Source organism: Trichechus manatus, unplaced genomic scaffold (assembly GCF_000243295.1).
Source record: "Trichechus manatus latirostris isolate Lorelei unplaced genomic scaffold, TriManLat1.0 scaffold00045, whole genome shotgun sequence".
Taxonomy (NCBI): Eukaryota; Metazoa; Chordata; class Mammalia; order Sirenia; family Trichechidae; genus Trichechus; species Trichechus manatus.
Genome location: NW_004443981.1, coordinates 1,722,274 through 1,741,937, shown reverse-complemented (window position 1 = coordinate 1,741,937; position 19,664 = coordinate 1,722,274). Strand labels below are relative to the sequence as shown.

The window sequence follows — 19,664 nt, the reverse complement described above, 5'->3', positions numbered from 1 at the left end:
CTGCTCTGTCCTATAGGGTTGCTATGAGTTGATATCAACTTGACAACAACGGATTTATGTACCTATCACCCAACAATGATCAAATCCTGGCCGATTTTATTTCCTCCATGCCTCTCCCACTTCCCCCAGCCCCAGATTAATTTGGAGCAAATCCCCAGATACCATATAATTTCTTCTGTAAAATCTTCATTAAGTGTCCCCAAAATACAGAGATTCTTTTTTAATAAATACAGCCATATTATCAATCACAAAACTTAAAATTTTTTAACAGTAGTTCCTGAATATTTCATCAGACACCACGTGTTCCTCCAGAGTCTCTCCCTCTGCACCTCATTCAGTTTTAAATCTCTCCTCTCTGGGTTCCCTGATTTCAGCCTCTTGGAGCACCCCTGTCTGAGAATACTATATCTGCTTGCCAGGCTGTGAACAAGTGAATTATTTTACTTTGCTCTTGTCACCCACCCCCCCACTCCCCCACCATATCCACAGACTGCAGTTGAGTTCTTTGAACACCCTCTGGCTTGTCTTGAAGTTGCAAAGGGAAATGCTAGTGTCGCTCCCAAATGAAAGGAGCCCTGGTGGCGCAATGGTTAAGCACTCAGGTGCTAACCACAAGGTCAGCAATTCAAACCCACTCATTGGCTCTGAGGGAGAAAAGACCTGGTGATCTGCTCCTGTAAAGACGACAGCCTAGGAAACCCGATGGGACAGTTCTTCTCTGTTCTGTAGGGTCACTGTGAGTCTGAATCAACTCACCATCACCCAGCAACAACTCCCAAATGGAGACCATAATCATTGCCTCAGCATCTCAGCACTGTAGAGAAACAGTTACAGTGGTCTCCCCTTTCAGATGACTGACAAACAGCTCTGTAGAAAGGAAATAGATTTCTGCCTAGGAAAGTCCTTCTTCAATGAAGAGGTCTTCTCAACTTCAAAATCGTTCATGGCATTGTCACAAAAAGAATGCTAGTGCAGGCCTTGGGCAGGTTGTGTGGTTCAGTATGGTATAACTCAACGCAGAAAGAACAGGCTAAGGTTTTGTTCTAAAGCTTCTATATATTGACTGTCAGATCGGGGAAAATCAGTGGTTCTCTGGTCTCGTTTGAAACTCTTATGAGTTAGCGTACTATGTTGCAGACAAAGCAATCCTGTGTTCAGGGGTACCCCCTGCTTTTCTGCATTGCTTGGTTATCAGGGAGCAAGACCGTGGAGACCCAGGCAAGCCACTGTTTGTGCCTTGGAGCACCGATGTCAGGGTTCTGAGTGATATTTACTCTCATTAACACACCTGCCAGTGTCACTCTGAGATGGAATCTTTGCTTCTGGAAAAGGGACTTTGCACATCTACCCAGTTGAAAACGGAGCTAATTGAAAATGCCGTGTAAATGGAAGCATTCAGTTGTCAGCACTGGCAAGCATGACAAAGCCAGGTGAGGGCCAGGCAGCCCTGAGAACAGCTGGAGCTGTGGAAGAGTTGGCATAGGTGTTGCCAGCAACCCCGAACCCTTTACTAGAGGAGGAAGTAGCTTCTAGGGTGGACACTGGGCAGGAGCTTGTCTTCCAGGAAGGAGGGAGAAGTGATGGCTGGGGAAAGCCTGTTACTGGGGAGGACAAGCTCACAGCATGGAGAGGGAAGAAATAGACTAAAAATAGATGCTCCCAACTCTGAGGAGCGCCAGTTGTCCCTCTGAGCTTCTGGCTCAAGGACCCACCACCCTCTTGTTCTCTCTCTGACTTCTGGATCCTTCCTCTGAGACACCAGCATGGCCAGGTCCTCTGGTTCTCAGGGCTCTCTTGTGGGATTGACTAGGGATGCTGGCCTGTACAACTGCATTTCCAAATCACAAATGTGGATTGTGACACTGCTCCTCAGAGCTGGTAAATCCCTTGTTTAGAGTTCACCAGTCACAATTTTTAAGGTGAGAAATACTCAAGATACAGGAATAAAACCAAACCCTTTGCCATCAAGTCGCTTCCGACTCATAGTGACCCTATAGCTGCTCATGGGAGGAAGATGTGGCAGCCTGCTTCCGTAAAAACTTATAGACTTGGAATCCTGACGGGGGCAATTCTACTCTGTCCTGTAGGGTCACTGTGAGTCGGAATCTGCTCGACAGGCGAAGAGTTAGATATGTGAATAGGAGCCTGTTAATACCTGAAATACATGTATAGGTCATTCATCCCTTATCCCCCCCGCCACCAACTTTATTTGTCTTTTACTCCAGCAAATAACCATCAGTTTTAATTTGCCCCATTTCTTCAGATTTTGGGGTTCTCTTTGACTCATTTTTTGGAGAAGAAGGCCACTCTTGCTGTTTTCTTGTTCCAACTCCCATCATAAAGATGAATTTTAAAGTCACAGCTTGGAGTCAGTCTATGTGAGAGACTTTTACGCCCTAAAATCCTGTCAGTTGTGATGAATTCCTGGTCCTTGTCCACCGGGCTTTGTGAGGTCTCTTTCTCCCCCTTCTTGGTGTGAGAAGTCAGATGTTTGCGGTCATGTGCGTGGTGAATACCACCTCCTGTTTCCCACTTCATTCCTGCTGCTTCTCACTTCTGGTATTTTCTTTCTTGCTAAACTTCAGCCAGAAGGGAAGTGAAAGAAGTATTCATGGAAATGACTTCAGTAGAGTCAGGGCACTCCCCTGTCCTGGTCCTTCTACCTTCAAGATCAGAGGCAACTCTTCGGATGTCTTGATGGATTACAACAGAAGCCAAAGGGTATAACGCTGACCTCAGTGGTTTCGAAGCAGTAAATGTTGACTTCCTCTTTCTCCTAACCTACACCTAGGATTTTTGCAGAAAAGGCAGGGGTGGGGGGTGGGGGGAGACATCAGCAATAAGGTGAATTTTGTATCCACTAGTGTACTTTTTTAAAAATAATTTTTTTTATTTTGTTGTTGTTGAAAACATACACAGCAGAACATACACCAATTCAATACTTTCTGCACGTACAGTTCAATGACAGTGATTACGTTCTTTGAGTGGTTCAACCATGACCATGCTCACCTTCTTTCCTGAGTTGTTCATCCCCCATTAACATAAACTTACTGCCCTCTAAGTTTCCTGTCTACTCTTTCAAGTTGCTATTGTCAATTTGATCCCATATAGATAGTTCTTTGAAAGAGCACAATGCTCAAGGCAGACATTCTTTAGTAATTAAGCTAAACTATTGTTTGGTTTAAAGAAGACTTTGGGAGATATTTTTGGTTTAAGGTTTAAAGATTATCTCAGGGCAATAGTTTTGGAGGTTCATCCAGCCTCCATGACTCCAGAAAGTCTGGATTCCATGAGAATTTTAAATTCTGTTCTGCATTCCTCTCCCCTTTTGATCAAGATTCTTCTATAGCTCTTTAATGAAAACATTTAGTAATGGTAGCGGGTACCATTCAATTTTTCATTGTTTTACTTTTGATGTATCCAATTTGAGATAAGTTACTTCAAGAACTGCTTCTCTTGACCCTAGCACATGTATGTGTAACCTTAGTACAGGATTTCTCAATCTCAGCACTGTTAACATTTGGGCTAGATAACTCTTTGTTGTGGGGGCTGTCCTCTGCATTTTAGGATGATGAGCAGCATCCCTGGTCTCTACTCACAAGATGCCAGTAGCACTCCCTCCCCAGTTGTAACAACCAAAAATGTTTCCATGCCTTGTCAGGTGTCCTGGGGCCAAGGGGAGGGACAGAACAAAATCACCTGCAGTTGAGAACCACCGGCTTAGTATATATGGAGTGCATATAAATAAAACACACAAATCTACTCACGTTTCCCTAGGAAATGTACGCAGCTTACTTGGAGCTTTTGTTTTTGTTTGTTTGCTTGCTTGTTCACTTATTTTAATCTGTTTCTTGCCTCCTGTACCCCAAAAGCCACCCATGTGTTTTTTCCTCCATCTTTAGGGATTAACCAAATACTTTCAGATGTGTCGCTGTCCTGCAGCGTTACAGAAAATGGGTAAAGATATTTTAAAGCGAAGCGATATAAAGTTATAGAAGATAAAGGCTTATCATTCTTAATAGGCCTCTTTGGATGGGTGTTCACCTACCCTTGATTTACTCAGAGGTAGCTCTTTATCCTGCCTACACAGCAGAATCCCCTGAAGAACTTTTAAAAACTCAGCTTCTGCTAGGATGGGACCTAGCATTTGGTTTTCTAGAGCTTCCAGGGGATACCGCTGCACATCCAGAGGCGTATGCTGTGGGGTCATCACGCACTCCCACGCCAGCTGAGTGCTGAGCCACATACAGCAGTGTTCACCTGAGCAGTGGATTGGGTGAATCATGCATTCATTTGTTCAACAGATTTACTTACTTAGCACCCACTATTCAGCATTAAGGGAGCCCTGGTGGTGCAGTGGCTAAGAGCTTGGCTGCTAACCAAAAATCAGCAGTTCGAATCCATCATCTGTTCCTTGGAAACCCCATGGAGCAGTTCTACTCTGTTCTCTACGGTGACTATCAGTCAGAATCGACTTGACAGCAACAAGTTTTTGGATTCAGTGTTAAAGGAGTCCTGGTTGCTCAGTGGTTAAACGCTCAGCTGTTCACCAAAAGTTGGTGATTCAAGCTTATTAGTCAGTTCACGGGAGAAAGATGTGGCAGTCAGCTCCCATAGAGACTATAGCCTTGGAAACTCTATGGGGCAGTTCTACTCTGTCCTATAGGGTTACCATGAGTTGGAATCGACTTGACAGCAACGGGTTTGGTTTTATTCAGTGGTAGAATTCCATTCAGGAGACTCAGGTTTAATTCCCAGCCAACGCACCTCGTGCGCAGCCACCACCCACCACCTGTCTGTCAGTGGAAGCTTGCATGTTGCTGTGATACTGAACAAGTTTCAGTGGAGCTTCCAGACTAAGACAGACTAGAAATAAAGGCCTGGCGATCTACTTCCAAAAATCAGTCAGTGGAATCCCTGTGGATCACAGCAGTTTGATCCAAAACCAATCATGGAGATGGCACAGGACTGGGCAGCATTTTCTTCTGTTGTACATGAGGTCACCGTGAGTCAGGGACCCCCTCAATAGCAGCCAACAACATCATGTTCCAGGTGCTGTTGTAGATAGTGGGGATACAGCAGCAAACAAGAGCTCTTATTGAAGGGCTCGTGTTCTAGCAGAGAATGTAAGAGAGAATGTGAGCTCGTTAGTGTGTATGTCTTCTTATATCTGATAATTTCGGACTGAGAGTATATCATCCATTTTTTGGTATTTTTTTATGCTTCTTGAATCTCTTTTATTCGGTTACATAAAAATCTTTCACCGTCCTTAAAACATTTCAGATATGAGGGGGTACAGGGAGAGATAGAGTAGAGAAACACATCAGCCCTATAGAAAATTAAATGATTTCTGAGAAAGTGATGATTATGATTCTCAGGCTTTCCACATGGGAAATGTTTCATGATCATCATTTTGTTAGGTCGATCAGCTCAAAGATGCCAAGGATGGTGTTGATGTTTTTGCAGCAGGTCTGCGGCAGTGAGGGTTGAACCAAGGGCTGTCAACCATCCTTCCCATTCTTAGTTTGTTAAATCAGATGGCTTCTCCAGTCACTGCCCTCTGACACCAAATTCCAGAGGAAGGGGTGTGAATGCAGATGGAAGCCTATCAGGAACCCACAGAACGCTCATGTAGGTGGATAGATTGCTCTCAAGTGGGCCTTGCAGATTCCCATAATGATAGGTCGTGGCTTTCCAGGGACAAGAGAATGTTGTTCCAACCTTTACCAAGCATGTTGACTGTCCCCAAAGGCTTTGGAGCAGATACCCCACATGATAGGTGATCCTTGGGGTCCATGGTTCTGGCAGCCACGAGCCAGAAATGGAGGAAGCAATCAAGGGACATTATGTGCCAAGCCAGGAACTGTGTGGCATGAGATGAAGAACAAAGAATGAATGAGATGAAGAATCTGGCCCCCTCCAAGTCTGCAGCCCCCCCCACCCCTCATTTTAAAATGAGTGAACCCGAGCCTAGCAAAATGAAAAAAAAAAAAAAAAAAAAAAGTCACATGTTAATTAGCAGCAGACCCAGGGCTTGAACCCAGGAATCCCAATGTCTAGTCCTTTTCCATCACAGAAGAAGAGCCTCCCCAGCACCCAAAAGAAACCATGTCCACATTTTGGGAAAGTGTGATGCAAGTTTTTTTTAAATCCAAGTAGCTGAACCATTGGTTTGAGAAACTTAATTACCTGTTTCTCTCACTGTAGCATGATGTACTTGTGTGTGCACATTGAAGGGAAGAAGATTTGAAAACATCTTTAGAGGTGTGACCGATTTTTAGTCTTTTACTGCAGAGAAGAGGCAATGTGATAACACAACTGCATTAAAGATGAAAATAGAAATGGGCCTCTGGGAACCGGTCTCGAAAAGAAGTAAGATTTATTATTGAAGCATGAGCAACAAAGGAGGACTTTTTTTCTTTTTTTTAAATATGGGATTTTAGACTGGTTCAGCTTTGTTGATGGTCATGAGTGGAAATATATGTGTGTTGGTGTTTCTGTGAAGACACACACATACTTATATTTTCATTGAAAATTTCTGGTGGTATATAAAAGAAAATATGAACAGTGCTTACATCATGAAAGTGGGACTGGGGGAGGTGTTTATTCTTCAAATTATATTTACTTAGAGTAGGTTTTTGTTTTTTTTTGCAATGGGCATGCATTACTGTACTTTCATAGTTTTTTTTTTCCTTCCCTCTAAAAGGGAAGGAAACTTAGGCATTTTAATAAGAGATAAGAATAAGCATCGTAATATCTCTTGTCTTTATCGTAAAAAACTGAAGCGCATAGCATGAAGATATGTCAGGCATTCTAACTGGGACTCCAGGAGACTTTTCCATAGCAATGTATCTGACTAACCTTCTCTCAGGCTGTCTGGTGTTCCCCCAACATACCAGGAGCCAAAGAATGTCCTTCTGGTATTTGTTTATACAATTCTAGGAGGTCTGTGCTTACTGGATAAGGAAAGAGGTCTGGTTGATTACTTCTGTTTTTATTCACCTGTAAATCTGAGTATTGAACCTAGATAACATTATATTTAGCATACTAACAAACAAGAAAAGAAAAAAGATGCTACTCGGGAAAAAATATTTGCAACTTTGGGTTAGGCAAAGTTTCTTAGAGCACAAAAAGTATGAACCATAAAAGAAAAAATGGGTAAATTGGATTTTATAAAAATGTTAAACTTCTCCTTATTAAATGACAGTGTTAAGAAACTGAGTAGACAAGCCGTCGACTGAGAGAAAATATGTCTCACAAAGGACTAATATCCAGAATACACAGGGAAATTTTACAACTCAATAAATTGAGCAATTGAATTTAAAAAAATGAGCAAAAGATTTGAACAAACTCTCACAAAAGAGGAACTACACATGGCCAACAAACACATGAAAAGGCGCTCAACATTAATCATTAAGGAAATAAAAAATTAAAACCACAAAGAAATACTACTACACATCCAATGGCTAAAGTTAAAAAGATCAGCAATATCAAGTGTTGGCAAAGATGTGGAGCAACTGGAACTCTGTTGCAGTCTCTTTGGAAAACAGTTTGGCAATTTCTTTTGAAGTTAAACATACACTTACCAGCAATTCCTCAAGAGAAAGGAAAATACGTCCATAAAAGATTGGTACAAAAGTTTATAGCAGCTTTTTTCATAATACCTCCAAACTGGAAACAATGCAAATGTCCATCTGCAAGTAAATAGATAAACAAATTGTATGTCCATACAATGGAATGCTGAGTAACAATAAGGAATGAACTACAGACTCTACAACATCATATAAATCGTGGTTGCCCATGGTGAGAGTGGGTATGACTGCAAGGGGTCACAAGGAAACTTTGGGTTGATGGAATCTATACCTTGATTGTGCCATTTATCTTGATTATGGTCGTGATAATACTGGTGTAAAATTTGTCAGAACTCATCATAGTATACACTTAGAAGGGGTGCATTTTATTGTATGTTAATAATACTTCAATAAAGTTGATTTTCAAAAAGATGACACTCTATCCCCTTGGGGAAGGGCTGGCACTGTCAGTCATGCCTGTGTGCACACACTTGCATGAACACATAATTACATATTTTTCATACCATTTGCAGTTCTTGCATGTGCCTCCTCTCCTGCTGATACGAAAGAGGGGGTAGGAATCCCATACATTGCCCTTTATTCCAGCCTACCTAAAGGGCTCCTACTCAGGATCCTGTCACAATGGAGAGTAAGGTTGTAGGAGTTCATAATGAGTGGGATAATGAGAAGCTTGGGTGTTGTAGCTGCCCAAAATGCCTGGAGACCAAGTGGAGTTCTAGGACAGCATGAGAATTTTTATGGAGGTCTCGGACGCTGCATATCCAGTTGGAAGGAGGGACTGAGGGACTTGGACTAAAGCCTCCTGTTTTTCCGTAGTTTATGTGTTTATTTGGGTTGGCTTGAGCGGGGTGGGGGACATTGGTGGGTATTATGTGGGCCTAAAACACTCCCCAAGCTGTCTTTCGGTGGTGCCCCAACTAAACCAAAACCAAACACCAAACCCATTGCCGTCGAGTCGATTCTGACTCATAGCGACCCCATAGGATGGAGTAGAACTGCCCCATAAGGTTTCCAAGGAGCGCCTGGTGGATTCAAACTGTCGACCTTTTGGTTAGCAACTGAACTGTTAACCACTGTGCCACCAGGGTTTCCAAGAAGGTTCTCCTAAATCTGTGTCGGTGTGTTGATGATACACTTTTCCTTTAAGGCTCTTTCTCCTCCTCCTTTCATCCTTTCTCTCATTATACCTTCTTTTTGTCTAAGGCCCTTACACCTCCCTCCTGAGGTCCAGCGTTGTTTTTAAAGAAGACAGAACTACTTTCTTTAATTTTCTGGCAAAATGCATAGGAGAAGACTCCTGATTTCTTTCCTCTTGTTCTGCCCCCGTGAACCTCCTGGTCACTTGGAAAAACCACTGGGAGGACTCTGTTGAAGAGTTATCTGGGGAGGCTGGGACTGTTTAGCTCAGCCAACTGCTGGTGTCCCGTAGTGCTTGCATCTCAAAGATGGCAAAGAACCTTTGCTTGATGAGAAGAAACAAGTGTGTGTTCTTGGCTCCTCCCTGAGAAAGGAGGGAAAGGCCTCAGAGTGTGCCTCATGGCTTGTGGGGTGCCAGCAAAATAACCCCCAGACAATGAGTCCTGCTTCTTGACAGCAGTTCTGTAGGGGAGATGCAGGAGCAGGAGCAGAGGGAGCCCTGGCAGCAGTGAGCGGCCCTTTACATTTTTTCTAGTTAATTATTCAACTAATATATATATTTTTAATATCTGTGGGGAACAATGACTGTTTTAGGAATTCCACCCCAGGAGTTGTCAAATAAGTTGATTTACCTGTTTCTCGTACAATGTGCTTATTAAAATAAACTTTCACTCCATTATGGGAGTGTAAGTAACGGGCCTCCTGCAGACAGAACAGAAAAAAGGCCTGCAGAGTAAAGTTCATTTGCTTTGTTGTTCTTCCCCCAAGACATTGTCTTCTGGCCCCAGTGTTATCCATCGCTCTTGGGGCTTTATATTACATCACATTACGCCCTTGGAATTAAACAGCACGTATAAAGTATGAAAAATGTACTTTTTTTAAACAGTAAAAAAAGTAATTTTCTAGCCTAATACCCAAAATAAAGTGCCACGGAGCCATTAGTAGTAAATTGAATTTTTTGGTTTGTAATTTGTACAAAAACTGACAAGTGCAGGGCCCCCCCGCCCCACCATCGTTAGTCACTGGGTTTAGCAGACACCGAGGCGGTATTCAGCAAGGGCAGGCATTTTGATGTCGACTTCAATTGCACACTTCATTTATTTGGACAGGGCACAGGCGGCAGCTTCTGTCACACGGCATCACCGCACTATTAGTGAATTTCGCCCCAGGGCAGCTGGGACGCTGCGCTGGGGCAGATGTTCTTTTCAGCCAATTCAGTGGCCATTCTTGGGGGTTGTTTACTGTTGCCATGGTGACCTTCATTTCCATAGCAGCAGCGCTGCTGTTTCTCAGAGGAAAGTGAATTTGGTTATAAAAGGATAATATTTTTCTCTGTCTCTATATAACCTGCCATCTGTCAACTGGTGGATCAGTAAGGATTCGACACCCTATTAAGAATGACAGCAATGAAGTGATGAGTGCTTTATTTTTTTTCTTTTTGGCTGGTATTAAAAGCAATAATAGGTGTGGAAGGAAACATTGTGCCCTCCACATCACAACTTTAATTTTTTTCTTCATATTTTAAATGCTTTTTTTTTTTTCATGCTTTCTCCACCTCCTCTGCTGTGTTCACACACGGCCTTGTAAAATACAATTTACATTCTGCTGACAAATGGAAATGACCATTTGGATTTCACAAGATGCAGGTGTATTCTCTTCCAGTGGCTGTGAGCTTTTCCCAGTTCATTTACGATTCCTGTGGCTGAACTTCCTATCGTCACCCCCACTCCTACTTCCCTACCCCAGGAGAAGAAACTACGGGGTGGGGGGGGGTTCCATAGAGCATCAACTTACCAGGAACAGACAATGCAAATCATGAAATTAACGAAATAAGAAGAACCCACTCTCATCTGATGAAAAGCCTACTAGCATACCCCGTAAATCTCATTCTAGAATATCTTTTCTTCCTGTCCAATCCAAATGGGAAGAAAGTACTTTTGGGATAGCTCATCTATTTCTTGGATTTTTTTCCTCCATTGCATTCATAAACTGTAACTTGGATAGGGGGAAAGCACACACACACACCAGCCCCGTTGTAAATAATGTTATTTATTGGTTGATTTTTCCAGATCCTGACATTGATGCTGCCACTGCCATGATGCTTTTGAATACTCCCCCTGAGATACAAGCAGGTTGTGAGTAGATATTTCTATAGCCTACAGCCCGTAGTTTGTGAACTTAACCTTCTCATTTATATACCAGGCCATAGGAAGAACTAATGCTAAAGTAGAACTTCCCTTGTAGAATCCCTTTAAAAACTACCTAAGTGCATGAAGACATTCATATGCATATAAACATGCAGCCATGCATATGTATGAATGCATGGATAGGTGTGTTTCCAAGATGAGAAAGTTCTAATATCATGTCAGGGCTTAAGACCTGGGGGAAGCAAAGCAGACCCCATAATGAGTCCCTGTGGAGTGACCTTCCTTTCTCCTGCAGGAATTATTCCTGGGAGTTTGTAACTGCTGCTGGAAGAGGCTAAGTGGTGCCAGGTTAACAGTAACGGATCTGAGCAGTGCGCATTGTTAGAAATATCTTTCCCTTTTGGGACCTTGTTAATACCAGGCCGCCATTGTGTAGATAGAGAGGAGAGAAGTCTGGCGAGGTGGGCCTGCAGGGGTTTGGAATAGACTTGACATGGAACCACCATGGTGCCCCCTTGTTCCATCCCCACCCAGCCCTCCAGGTGGTGATAGATGGAAGGGCAAGGCTGATTTAGCTAAGCAGAGCTCCTGTCTTGCCCATCTGTTGGCCGTGGAGCAGTGTAAGGCTTGAGACAACTCTTTTCCTTACTTGGGCTTCTCTCCTATCCAACGCCTGGTGTTTTTTCTTATGGCCTTAATGCATCTCTGAGGCCAGACTACAGTGGTTTTAGAAAGGTCTCCTTGCCAAGTGACGAAAAAGGACTTTAAGATATTTGCCCCTTTCTCCTCCCAACTTCAGGCTAGTGATTCTATCCACACTTCATCCCCAGTCAGAACCCTGTTGAGCAGACAGACAGCTGGTCTACCAGGGTCTCTTCAGCTCGTTGTCAGGACTCTGCTGCATCGCAGCTTCCTACTGATGATGTAACGTTGGTGCCGAGATGGTGTGAGGCAGCAGACCCCACCACGACACCACCGGGGGCTGGCCCCCACCTGGCTCATTCTTGATGGCTGAGACTTCAGCTCGTTTGGGGCTCTGGCTCCCTGGTGGCTGCTTGACCTCTGGAGCAATGGAAGTACCCCACCTGTGGAGAAGAGAGTATTTCCCACAGAAGAGTACCCAGCCGCAGGCGTGCAACAGGTGTCTTTTGTTAGCAGTGGACTGACAGGGAGTTGCAGACCATCCTTCATAGCCCTCTGCTTGTCACAGCCTTCCTGACAGCTTGAGGAAATTTGACTCCATCCTTTTTTATTTGTTCATTTTTAAAAAGACCCAGGAGATGCGGCAGAGCATTCTCAGGGAGAATTGTGCCTCTGCCTGGGGCTGCCATTACCTGCTCCTACAGGTACAGAATTCTCATTTTCTCTTTGCTAAATGCAGGTTGCCAGCAATTGAACTGTTAGATTGCACACACCTCTGACAAGCAAACTCCACTGCTAGGCAGACGAATACCCAGCGCAGTCCTGTAGCTAGCAGTTAACCCGAAGTGGAGTGTTTAAATGGTGCTTTAAGTTATGGAGAAATGTTTAAAAACAAAAACAAAAAACCCCTCCATGCTTAGATGACATTGCAGGAAGAGTGCAGTCCGGATTGTAATCAGGTTACGGTCTGAAATGGTTTCTATAAAATCAAGTTACATAACTCATCATGGTGGAAACATACTGATTTCATTAGAACCGCATAAGATTTAAGTAGCTTCCTTAGCACCAAGCCACTGTACGCAAGTGATCATTGGTTTTAAAAAAAAAAAAAAAAAAAAAGGATGAACTGGTTGTTGGGGTTAAGTGGGAAAATGGAGATTATGAAACAGGCAAGGGAGTAGATCGTTAACAGGCCCTCAGCAGCATCCATAGAAGTCCGTCATTACTGGATTCTTAAAGAGAAAAGGGAAACTAGAGGGGAACATGCTGGTTAGTTGACGAATTAGTTGTCTTTAATATTCTCTTGGCTAAATGAAGTTCTCCCCCCATCGCTATAACACTCAAACTGTAAAGAAATAATTTTCAGCATATCCCTTGTCTTATTTACATTTACATGCTGAGTTTGGGTTTTGAAAGCTCAGTGTTCATGTTTTGACACTAGAGGGTCATTTTTAGAGGGCTTTCCTACCTAGCTGTTACCATTGTGAGAAATTCAGCCACAGCCTTCATGAAGGCCCCATGTCAAGAGGGGTCTCAGAGGCCCTGGAAGGAATGAACCAAGAGGCCTCCAAAAGTCACAGAAGGAGACACTCCTGGGCAGGAGGCAGCAGATAAGTCAATTTAAAAACTGAGGAGAAGGTAGAGACACTATCTTTGTATTCATCTTCTCATCTGACCCCCTTTTGTTGTTAGGTACCATCAAGTCAGCTCTGATGCATGGCGACCTTACATACAACAGAACAAAACATTGCCCAGTCCTGCGTCATCCTCACAATCGCCAAGCCCATCATTGTGGCTAATGTGCCAGTCCATCTCACTGAGGGTCTCCCACGCCCTTGTTGACCTTCACCTTCACCAAACATGTTATATCTTCTTCTAGCGACTGATCACCCTGATGACGTGTCCAGAACAACGTTCTGTTGTGATCCGTAAGGTTTTTACTGGCTGATTTTTAGAATTAAATCACTAGGCCTTTCATTCTAGTCTTTCTTAGTCTGGAAGCTCCACTGAAATGTGTCCACCATTTGAAATACTGGTTGCACAGCTTCCAGCGTCACAGCACCAGGCAGCCACCACAGTATGACAGACTGAGAGACAGGCCTCCTAGCCCTTGTAAAATCTGCAAGTCAAGCTAGAACACGGTCAGATGGGCAGGTTGTAAAAGCCCCTGTAGACTGAAGCAGTACTGGAGGAAGGAGGTGGCTGTGTATCTGCTCTGTACCAGGCACCCAGGAGGCTAGGCAGCAGGTCCTTGAGCTCTTAATAAACACAGTCAGAGGTACGTATCTCCAACACCTTGGTCTCGGATTTCAGGTGGCTTTTGCTTGCTCCACTCCTCCTCCTCCTCCTCCCTTTATTTGATTTTACATTGCATCGTGTTTCCTGTCCTAGGAGTTGATGCAGAGACGCTTCTTGAGGGAGAAGCATTATAGACAGATAACGATTCAGCCACCGTCCCCTGTCCTGCCAGCTGGAAAAAGTGAGCGAGGTGATCCCTCGGCACAGATGTTTAAAAGCAGCAGACACCCAACCATGGTGATGGTGTGTAGGTGCCTGCCTAGTGGCGTTTGTGTGCCTGTGTCCCAGTATGGATGTATACGTATGTTATCCAGGCTCAGAAGTCCTGCCCCTGCCCACGAGTGAGGAGCGGGGGTCCGGGAGCACATGTTTCTGCTCTGCACAGAGCCTGCCTGTGTTCTCCCTTTGAGCTGGTGCTGTGGTTCTGTTTATAGAACCTCCTCGAGAGGTGCTGTTTATAAATAGCTATTTATAAACAAGGTTATAACCCCTTGTTTTCACCTCACGGGCTGCATGATGCCCCTGTTTGGGCGAGGGCCGCCAGCCCAGTCTGCCTGCCGCTGTTCACTCCAGCAGTTAGAGGCTGGCCTGGATTGCTTGAAATGCTTTTCCTTTGCTCACCCTGCCTAGCCATTCCACTTCAGGTCACCAGACTGCAGCCACTTAGATCTTTTCCTCTCATCCTTCCGTTGCTCAGCATCTGCAAGGCTGGCTGGGGGCTGGCGGACTGACCGCCATCCAGGGTCTGATGTTGAGTACGAAGGAAACAACACTCAAGACGCTGGTGAGAACCCTGGTCGGCTCAAGTCTCTTCATCTTCTGGAGGTTCCACACTGCCCCAGGGGAGCCCGGGGCACGATGGATCGCTGGGGCTGGACTCCCAGCGTGTCCCTCAGCCTCGCTTTTCAGAGAAGTGCTTGACTTTGAATGAGGCAGCGGTGTGCATCTCATGAAAACCTCGGGCTACAACATCCTGTCCCCCTGGCAGCACCAACGGTGTATGTGACGTTATCTTTTTCAGATTTGCCAGTTTGCAGCATGGACAACGTTCTGCAAGGAACGCGATCGTATCTCACACGCCCTTGAGGCCACAGCTTCCCAAGAAGCCACAGCTGGGCTTTTCTGCCATGTTATCCTGAACTTTGGGTTATGCTTCTAGCCAAATTCATTCACCCAAGCCCCCCCTCCCCCCCAGAAAAGTACTCGCTTTGTAGTTCCCCTTTGCCAAACGCTGTAAGTCATCTTTAACCCCAGTGGAGGCACTGTTACTAAGTCAGGAGAAGCCAGATCACCATTACTCATCTTCAAAGGTTTATTTAATCCCTGGTTGGACTTTTCCCAGAGACAAACTCTAGATAGTACACAAAGCGACAGAATGAAACAGGGCCGGGGAAAGGAGGGAGTGGGAGGGTGAGGGATCCCGCACCCTGCCTGGAACTGGGATGTGTGTCAGACACGCCAGGGATGGTGGAAGAAAGGCAACCAGGAAGTGGGCTGTGTCCTCCCATGCCAGCCCCCTCCGCAGCCTGCTTCCAGTGAGCAGGTGGGAAGGCCTACTTTAGGAAAGGGAAGGATTATCAGAATCACCTGCTGCTCATCTTATGGCCTCTGTTAGAGGCAGCCAGGGCTCCCCTCCAAAGACAGCAGTAGGAGCTCAGAGGTTAATTTTAGAAGTTGTGAAAATCAAGGAAGCTGAGCTTCAGGAACCGTGCTGGGAAACTGGAATGGGGGCATGCTAAGGGGTGGCAGAGAGAGGAGGAAATGTTTTTCTTACGCCATAGTTTTTTTTTAAGCTTCCAAGCTTGCGTTATCATATTTAGATCACAGCATCTACATTGAGTGGTGTTGCTTGATTTCACCTCACGTTTCTACGTGTGTATGTTGTTTCCTTTCTGGTAAAAATAAAGTTTAGAGTCACTCTGTTACTTAAGAGAAAGTGGTTGATCAGCAAGAATTGGAGACTCTGGTATTGATATCGTTGGCCCCTTATCCCAGCAACTTGAGAGCCTCAGACATGTGTCTTCTCTCTGGCAGAAGACTAGCGTGTAATTGATCTAATGACAAAAGGTGATGTGGGAGGCCTGTACCTTTCTATTGAGAGCCACAGCTCGGAGTTAGAAGGCAATTTTGAATGTCCGGTTTCTTCTTAGGTTTCCTACCTGGCTGAATCCTAAATGTAATTTCAGTACTTTGGGTGAGATGGGTTGGTTGATTGGTTGGTTGTAAAGGTGTTGGTCTTTAAGGGTTTGGTATGCTTTGAGGAAAATACAGAGTAAATGGAAGGCAAAGAGTAGAGGTGCTGGTAGGGAGAGCCTGAGTAATGGATTCACAAGCTTTCACATTTCTATAATCTGAACAGTAGGGAAATACAGACCTCAGAATGCCTTTCTCGGAGCCATTTTAGACTGGCTGTGATTCGTTTTTCAGAAGCTGTGTTTCTGATACTTGGGGATGGGGACAGAAAGGAGAAAAGATGGAAGAACAGTTAAGTGTCACAGCTGGCTTCTGGCAGCCAGGGAGCGAGTATGAACACATCTGCCATCCCAACATGCAGAGCCCTGCCAGTGATAAGGACTGAGATATGCCAGGATTGGCAGAGGCAGTGCCTAGTTGCAGCTCATTTGAGGACGAGTTCCAGGATCCAGGGGAGGAGCCTCGTTTACATGCCAGAAGTCTTGTGAGGTTCAGGAACTAGCTCAGGCAAAGCCTTTTAATGCTGCAGGATAGCTTTGTCCATGAGCTCCTCTTTGAAGTGAATACAGTTCATTAATCAGAAGGATGTTTTAATGGGTTAATGCAGAGTTATGGGTAACTACAGAAAGCATAATGGGCTGAAAGAATTTCCCCATGCCCCAACCCCATTAACCTGTGTGCCGTATAGATAATTAATAAGAGGATGTTAGAGAGGCCATGTAGGATGGTAGAAGGATGACGGTGATGATGATGGGCTTACATAATGGGCCAGCCACTGAGCTAAACAATTTACTTAGCTTATCTGGTTTAATCCTCAAAATGAACCTGTGAGTTATGTTTGTGCCTACTTTGCCAGTGAGGGAAATGGGTGCAGAAAGGTTAAGGCACTTGCTTAAAGTCACAAAGCTAGTGAGGGAGCAAGAATTTGAGGCAGTCTTCCTCACAGCTTGGACCCTTAACCACTGCAGTGTACTTCTTCCCTGAAAGGTTGACTGACGATTAAATAAGTCAAAGAGTGTAAAACAAACCAGGTTATCCATAGGTGCTCAGTGAGTACTGGCTTCATTTCTTGTTTCTCTTCCCGCTGGGCTTGCCCCTGGGGCTTAAAGGGTCTGGGCATTTGGGTGAACGACTCTATGCACTGTCTTCAGGGCTGCTTGTCTTCTTGGACTGGTGAATGATTCAGCAGCCACTGCAGAGTTAAGGAGGACCTGTGTTCTGTGGCTTCCATTTGTGGTCTTCACATTCCAGAGCTCTATTCTTTGTCCCAGGATTTTAGTTGTTTGGGGCATTTCCTGCCCAGGAGTGACTGATGTGATCTGCACCAGGGGAAAGGAAGCACCACCAGAACAGTCACTGCTCCTTCTGCAGCACCGTGACTGGGAGGATCTCTAAGTCCTTCTAACATGGTCTGTTTTATCGTCTCATTCCATTCTTATGGCCTTCCAGTACCCTCCCCCACCAAAAAAAAAAAAAAAAAAAACAGAAAAAACCAGCTGCCATCCAGTCAGTGTCAACTCTTGGTGACCTCATGAGTGTCCGAGTAGAACTGTGCTCCACAGAGTTTTCAGTGACTGATTTTTCAGAAATAGAGCACCAGGCCTTTCTTCCAAGGTGCCTCTGGGTGGACTTGAACCACCAACTTCAGTTAGCAGCTGAGCTTGTTAAGCATTTGCACCACTCAGGGACTCCTATGACCTTACAGCTCATCTGAAATAGAGAAAGCACAGGCCACCTCCGGGTTCCTCTGTGGATGTTGATCATGTTGATGACGATATTGATAACTAATGTGGATTTTCTAAGTACTAGTGTCTTTTTAACCTTAATTTAACCTCCAGAAAGCCCTGTGAGATAAATACCATTTTCATCCTCATCTTACGCATAAAGAAACTGAGGCATAAGGAGTTTAACTAGCTTGCTCAGAGGGACACAATCAGTAACTGACAGAGATGCTGCAGACCCAGGTTCATCCAATCTCAGAGTCTGGCTCTCAGTCACTATGCTGCAGACCACTTCCCTGCTCAAAACCCTTTAATGGTTTCCCCAGTGCCCATGGGATAAAGTCCGAACGCATCTCATTCCTGATATACTTTAGCAAAATAACTTTTTAGTTCCTCCTGCACAATGTGCTTTTTATCACTTCCTGGCCTTTGTACAAGCCGTTTCCTGAGCCTTCAGATCCCAAATAAGATGGCATTTTCTACAGGAAGTCTTCCCAGACACCCCTGAGTTTGGGTTAGGTGTTTCTATCCTTTATGTCTTTAACCCCCACCCCCCCACCCTACCCCCCACAACATTTACCATAGTTTATTTTTATTGCCTCTTTAATTCTCTGTCTCACTTAACAAAGTCTGTGCTCACACCATGTCCCCATCACTTGATATATAGGCAGTTACTTGGTAAAAGTTTTAATTAACTAACTAGTTAATTAACATGATTCTATATATGAGACTAAATAATTTCTACTGGCAAGAATTATCACTGTGGTAAGAGTTTAAATATGAAGGTTATTTATAAGTGTGGTCCACGATATTATTCATTTGCTGCTCTAGATGAGATCTCCCGTGACTGAAATATTAAGTAGTATTGTCTGAGGAGACCCTGAACCCTGTGGAGATCTGACCATTTCAAGGAGCGGACCATACAGCAAAATCGTGGAAACCCTCTCCCACAGTCCCGAAAAGAGACGGACAAACAAAAATCCTATCTTTTTAGGCAATTTGCATATAGACTGGAGTGCGCATGTACGAACTCAAGAATTCTTCTCATCTTTTGTGTATGTCTATCCTTGGACATTATTGATATTTTTCCTCTTGAATTTTCTTCTAGAAGTTTTGTAGTTTTAGTTTTAAAAGTCTATGATCCATTTTGAGTTTATGTCTATATGTGACGTGAGGTAAGGGCTGAAGTTTATTTTTTTTCCAAATGGGTTTCCAGTTGTTCCAACACTCTGCTTTCCCCCATTGCATTGCTGGTACCTCAAAAATCAGTTGACCACATATGTCTGGATCTATATCTGGATTTTATTTTTTTCCGTTGGCTTAGATGTCTGTCCGTATGCAAATACCACACTGTCTTGATTACAGTAGCTTTATAGAAAGTTTTGAAAGCACGTCATGTAAATCAGGTAATGTAAATTTTAGACATTCTTTCTTAGAGAAGACTCATCAACTAAGCAAAGCATTGTGATAATTAACCACAACACCACATTATAACAGGTTCTGTGCTTTTAAGATACTCAGTGAATTTCCTGCCTCAGAGCATCTGATCTTTTATCCAGAATCGGGCTGAGAGTAGGGGTTTCTGATCTGATTCAGCCTACTCTCACAATGTATTATGGTAAGAGACTGGGGAGATTCTGGAACACTGGGCTGTACTAGTAGTACTCAGTTTAGGCAATAGTTTCAACTTTATCTCCCATCCCACCTTTTGTAAGAGCTTGTAACAAGGGCCTTATATAAACCTGGAAGAGAAATGACAAAACATTAGCAAGAGGTATTTGTGGGTGTGTATGTGTGGGTGCGTGTATGTGTGTGCTGTCAAGTGGAATCTGACTCATAGTAACCCTGTAGGGTCATAGGGTTTCCAAGGCTGTAATCTTTAATCTTTATAAAGGCTGTAATCTTTATGGAAGCAGACTGCCACATCTTTCTCC

At 44.2% G+C, this 19,664-nt stretch overlaps 1 protein-coding gene across 7 annotated transcripts in view; it reads left to right on the top strand.

Moving 5' to 3' along the window:
* FOXN3 (forkhead box N3) overlaps positions 1 to 19,664 on the top strand; it is a 454,396-nt gene that overhangs the window by 407,697 nt on the left and 27,035 nt on the right. For 5 of the 7 annotated variants that reach the window (XM_023731689.1, XM_023731692.1, XM_023731691.1 and 2 more), the window contains one exon: positions 10,799 to 10,864. The exons of 1 other annotated variant lie outside the window; for it this stretch is intronic. In XM_023731689.1, coding sequence (XP_023587457.1) covers positions 10,799 to 10,864 — 66 coding nt within the window. The remainder of the gene's footprint in view (positions 1 to 10,798; positions 10,865 to 19,664) is intronic. One more of the 7 variants, XM_023731693.1, reaches the window with a different exon arrangement.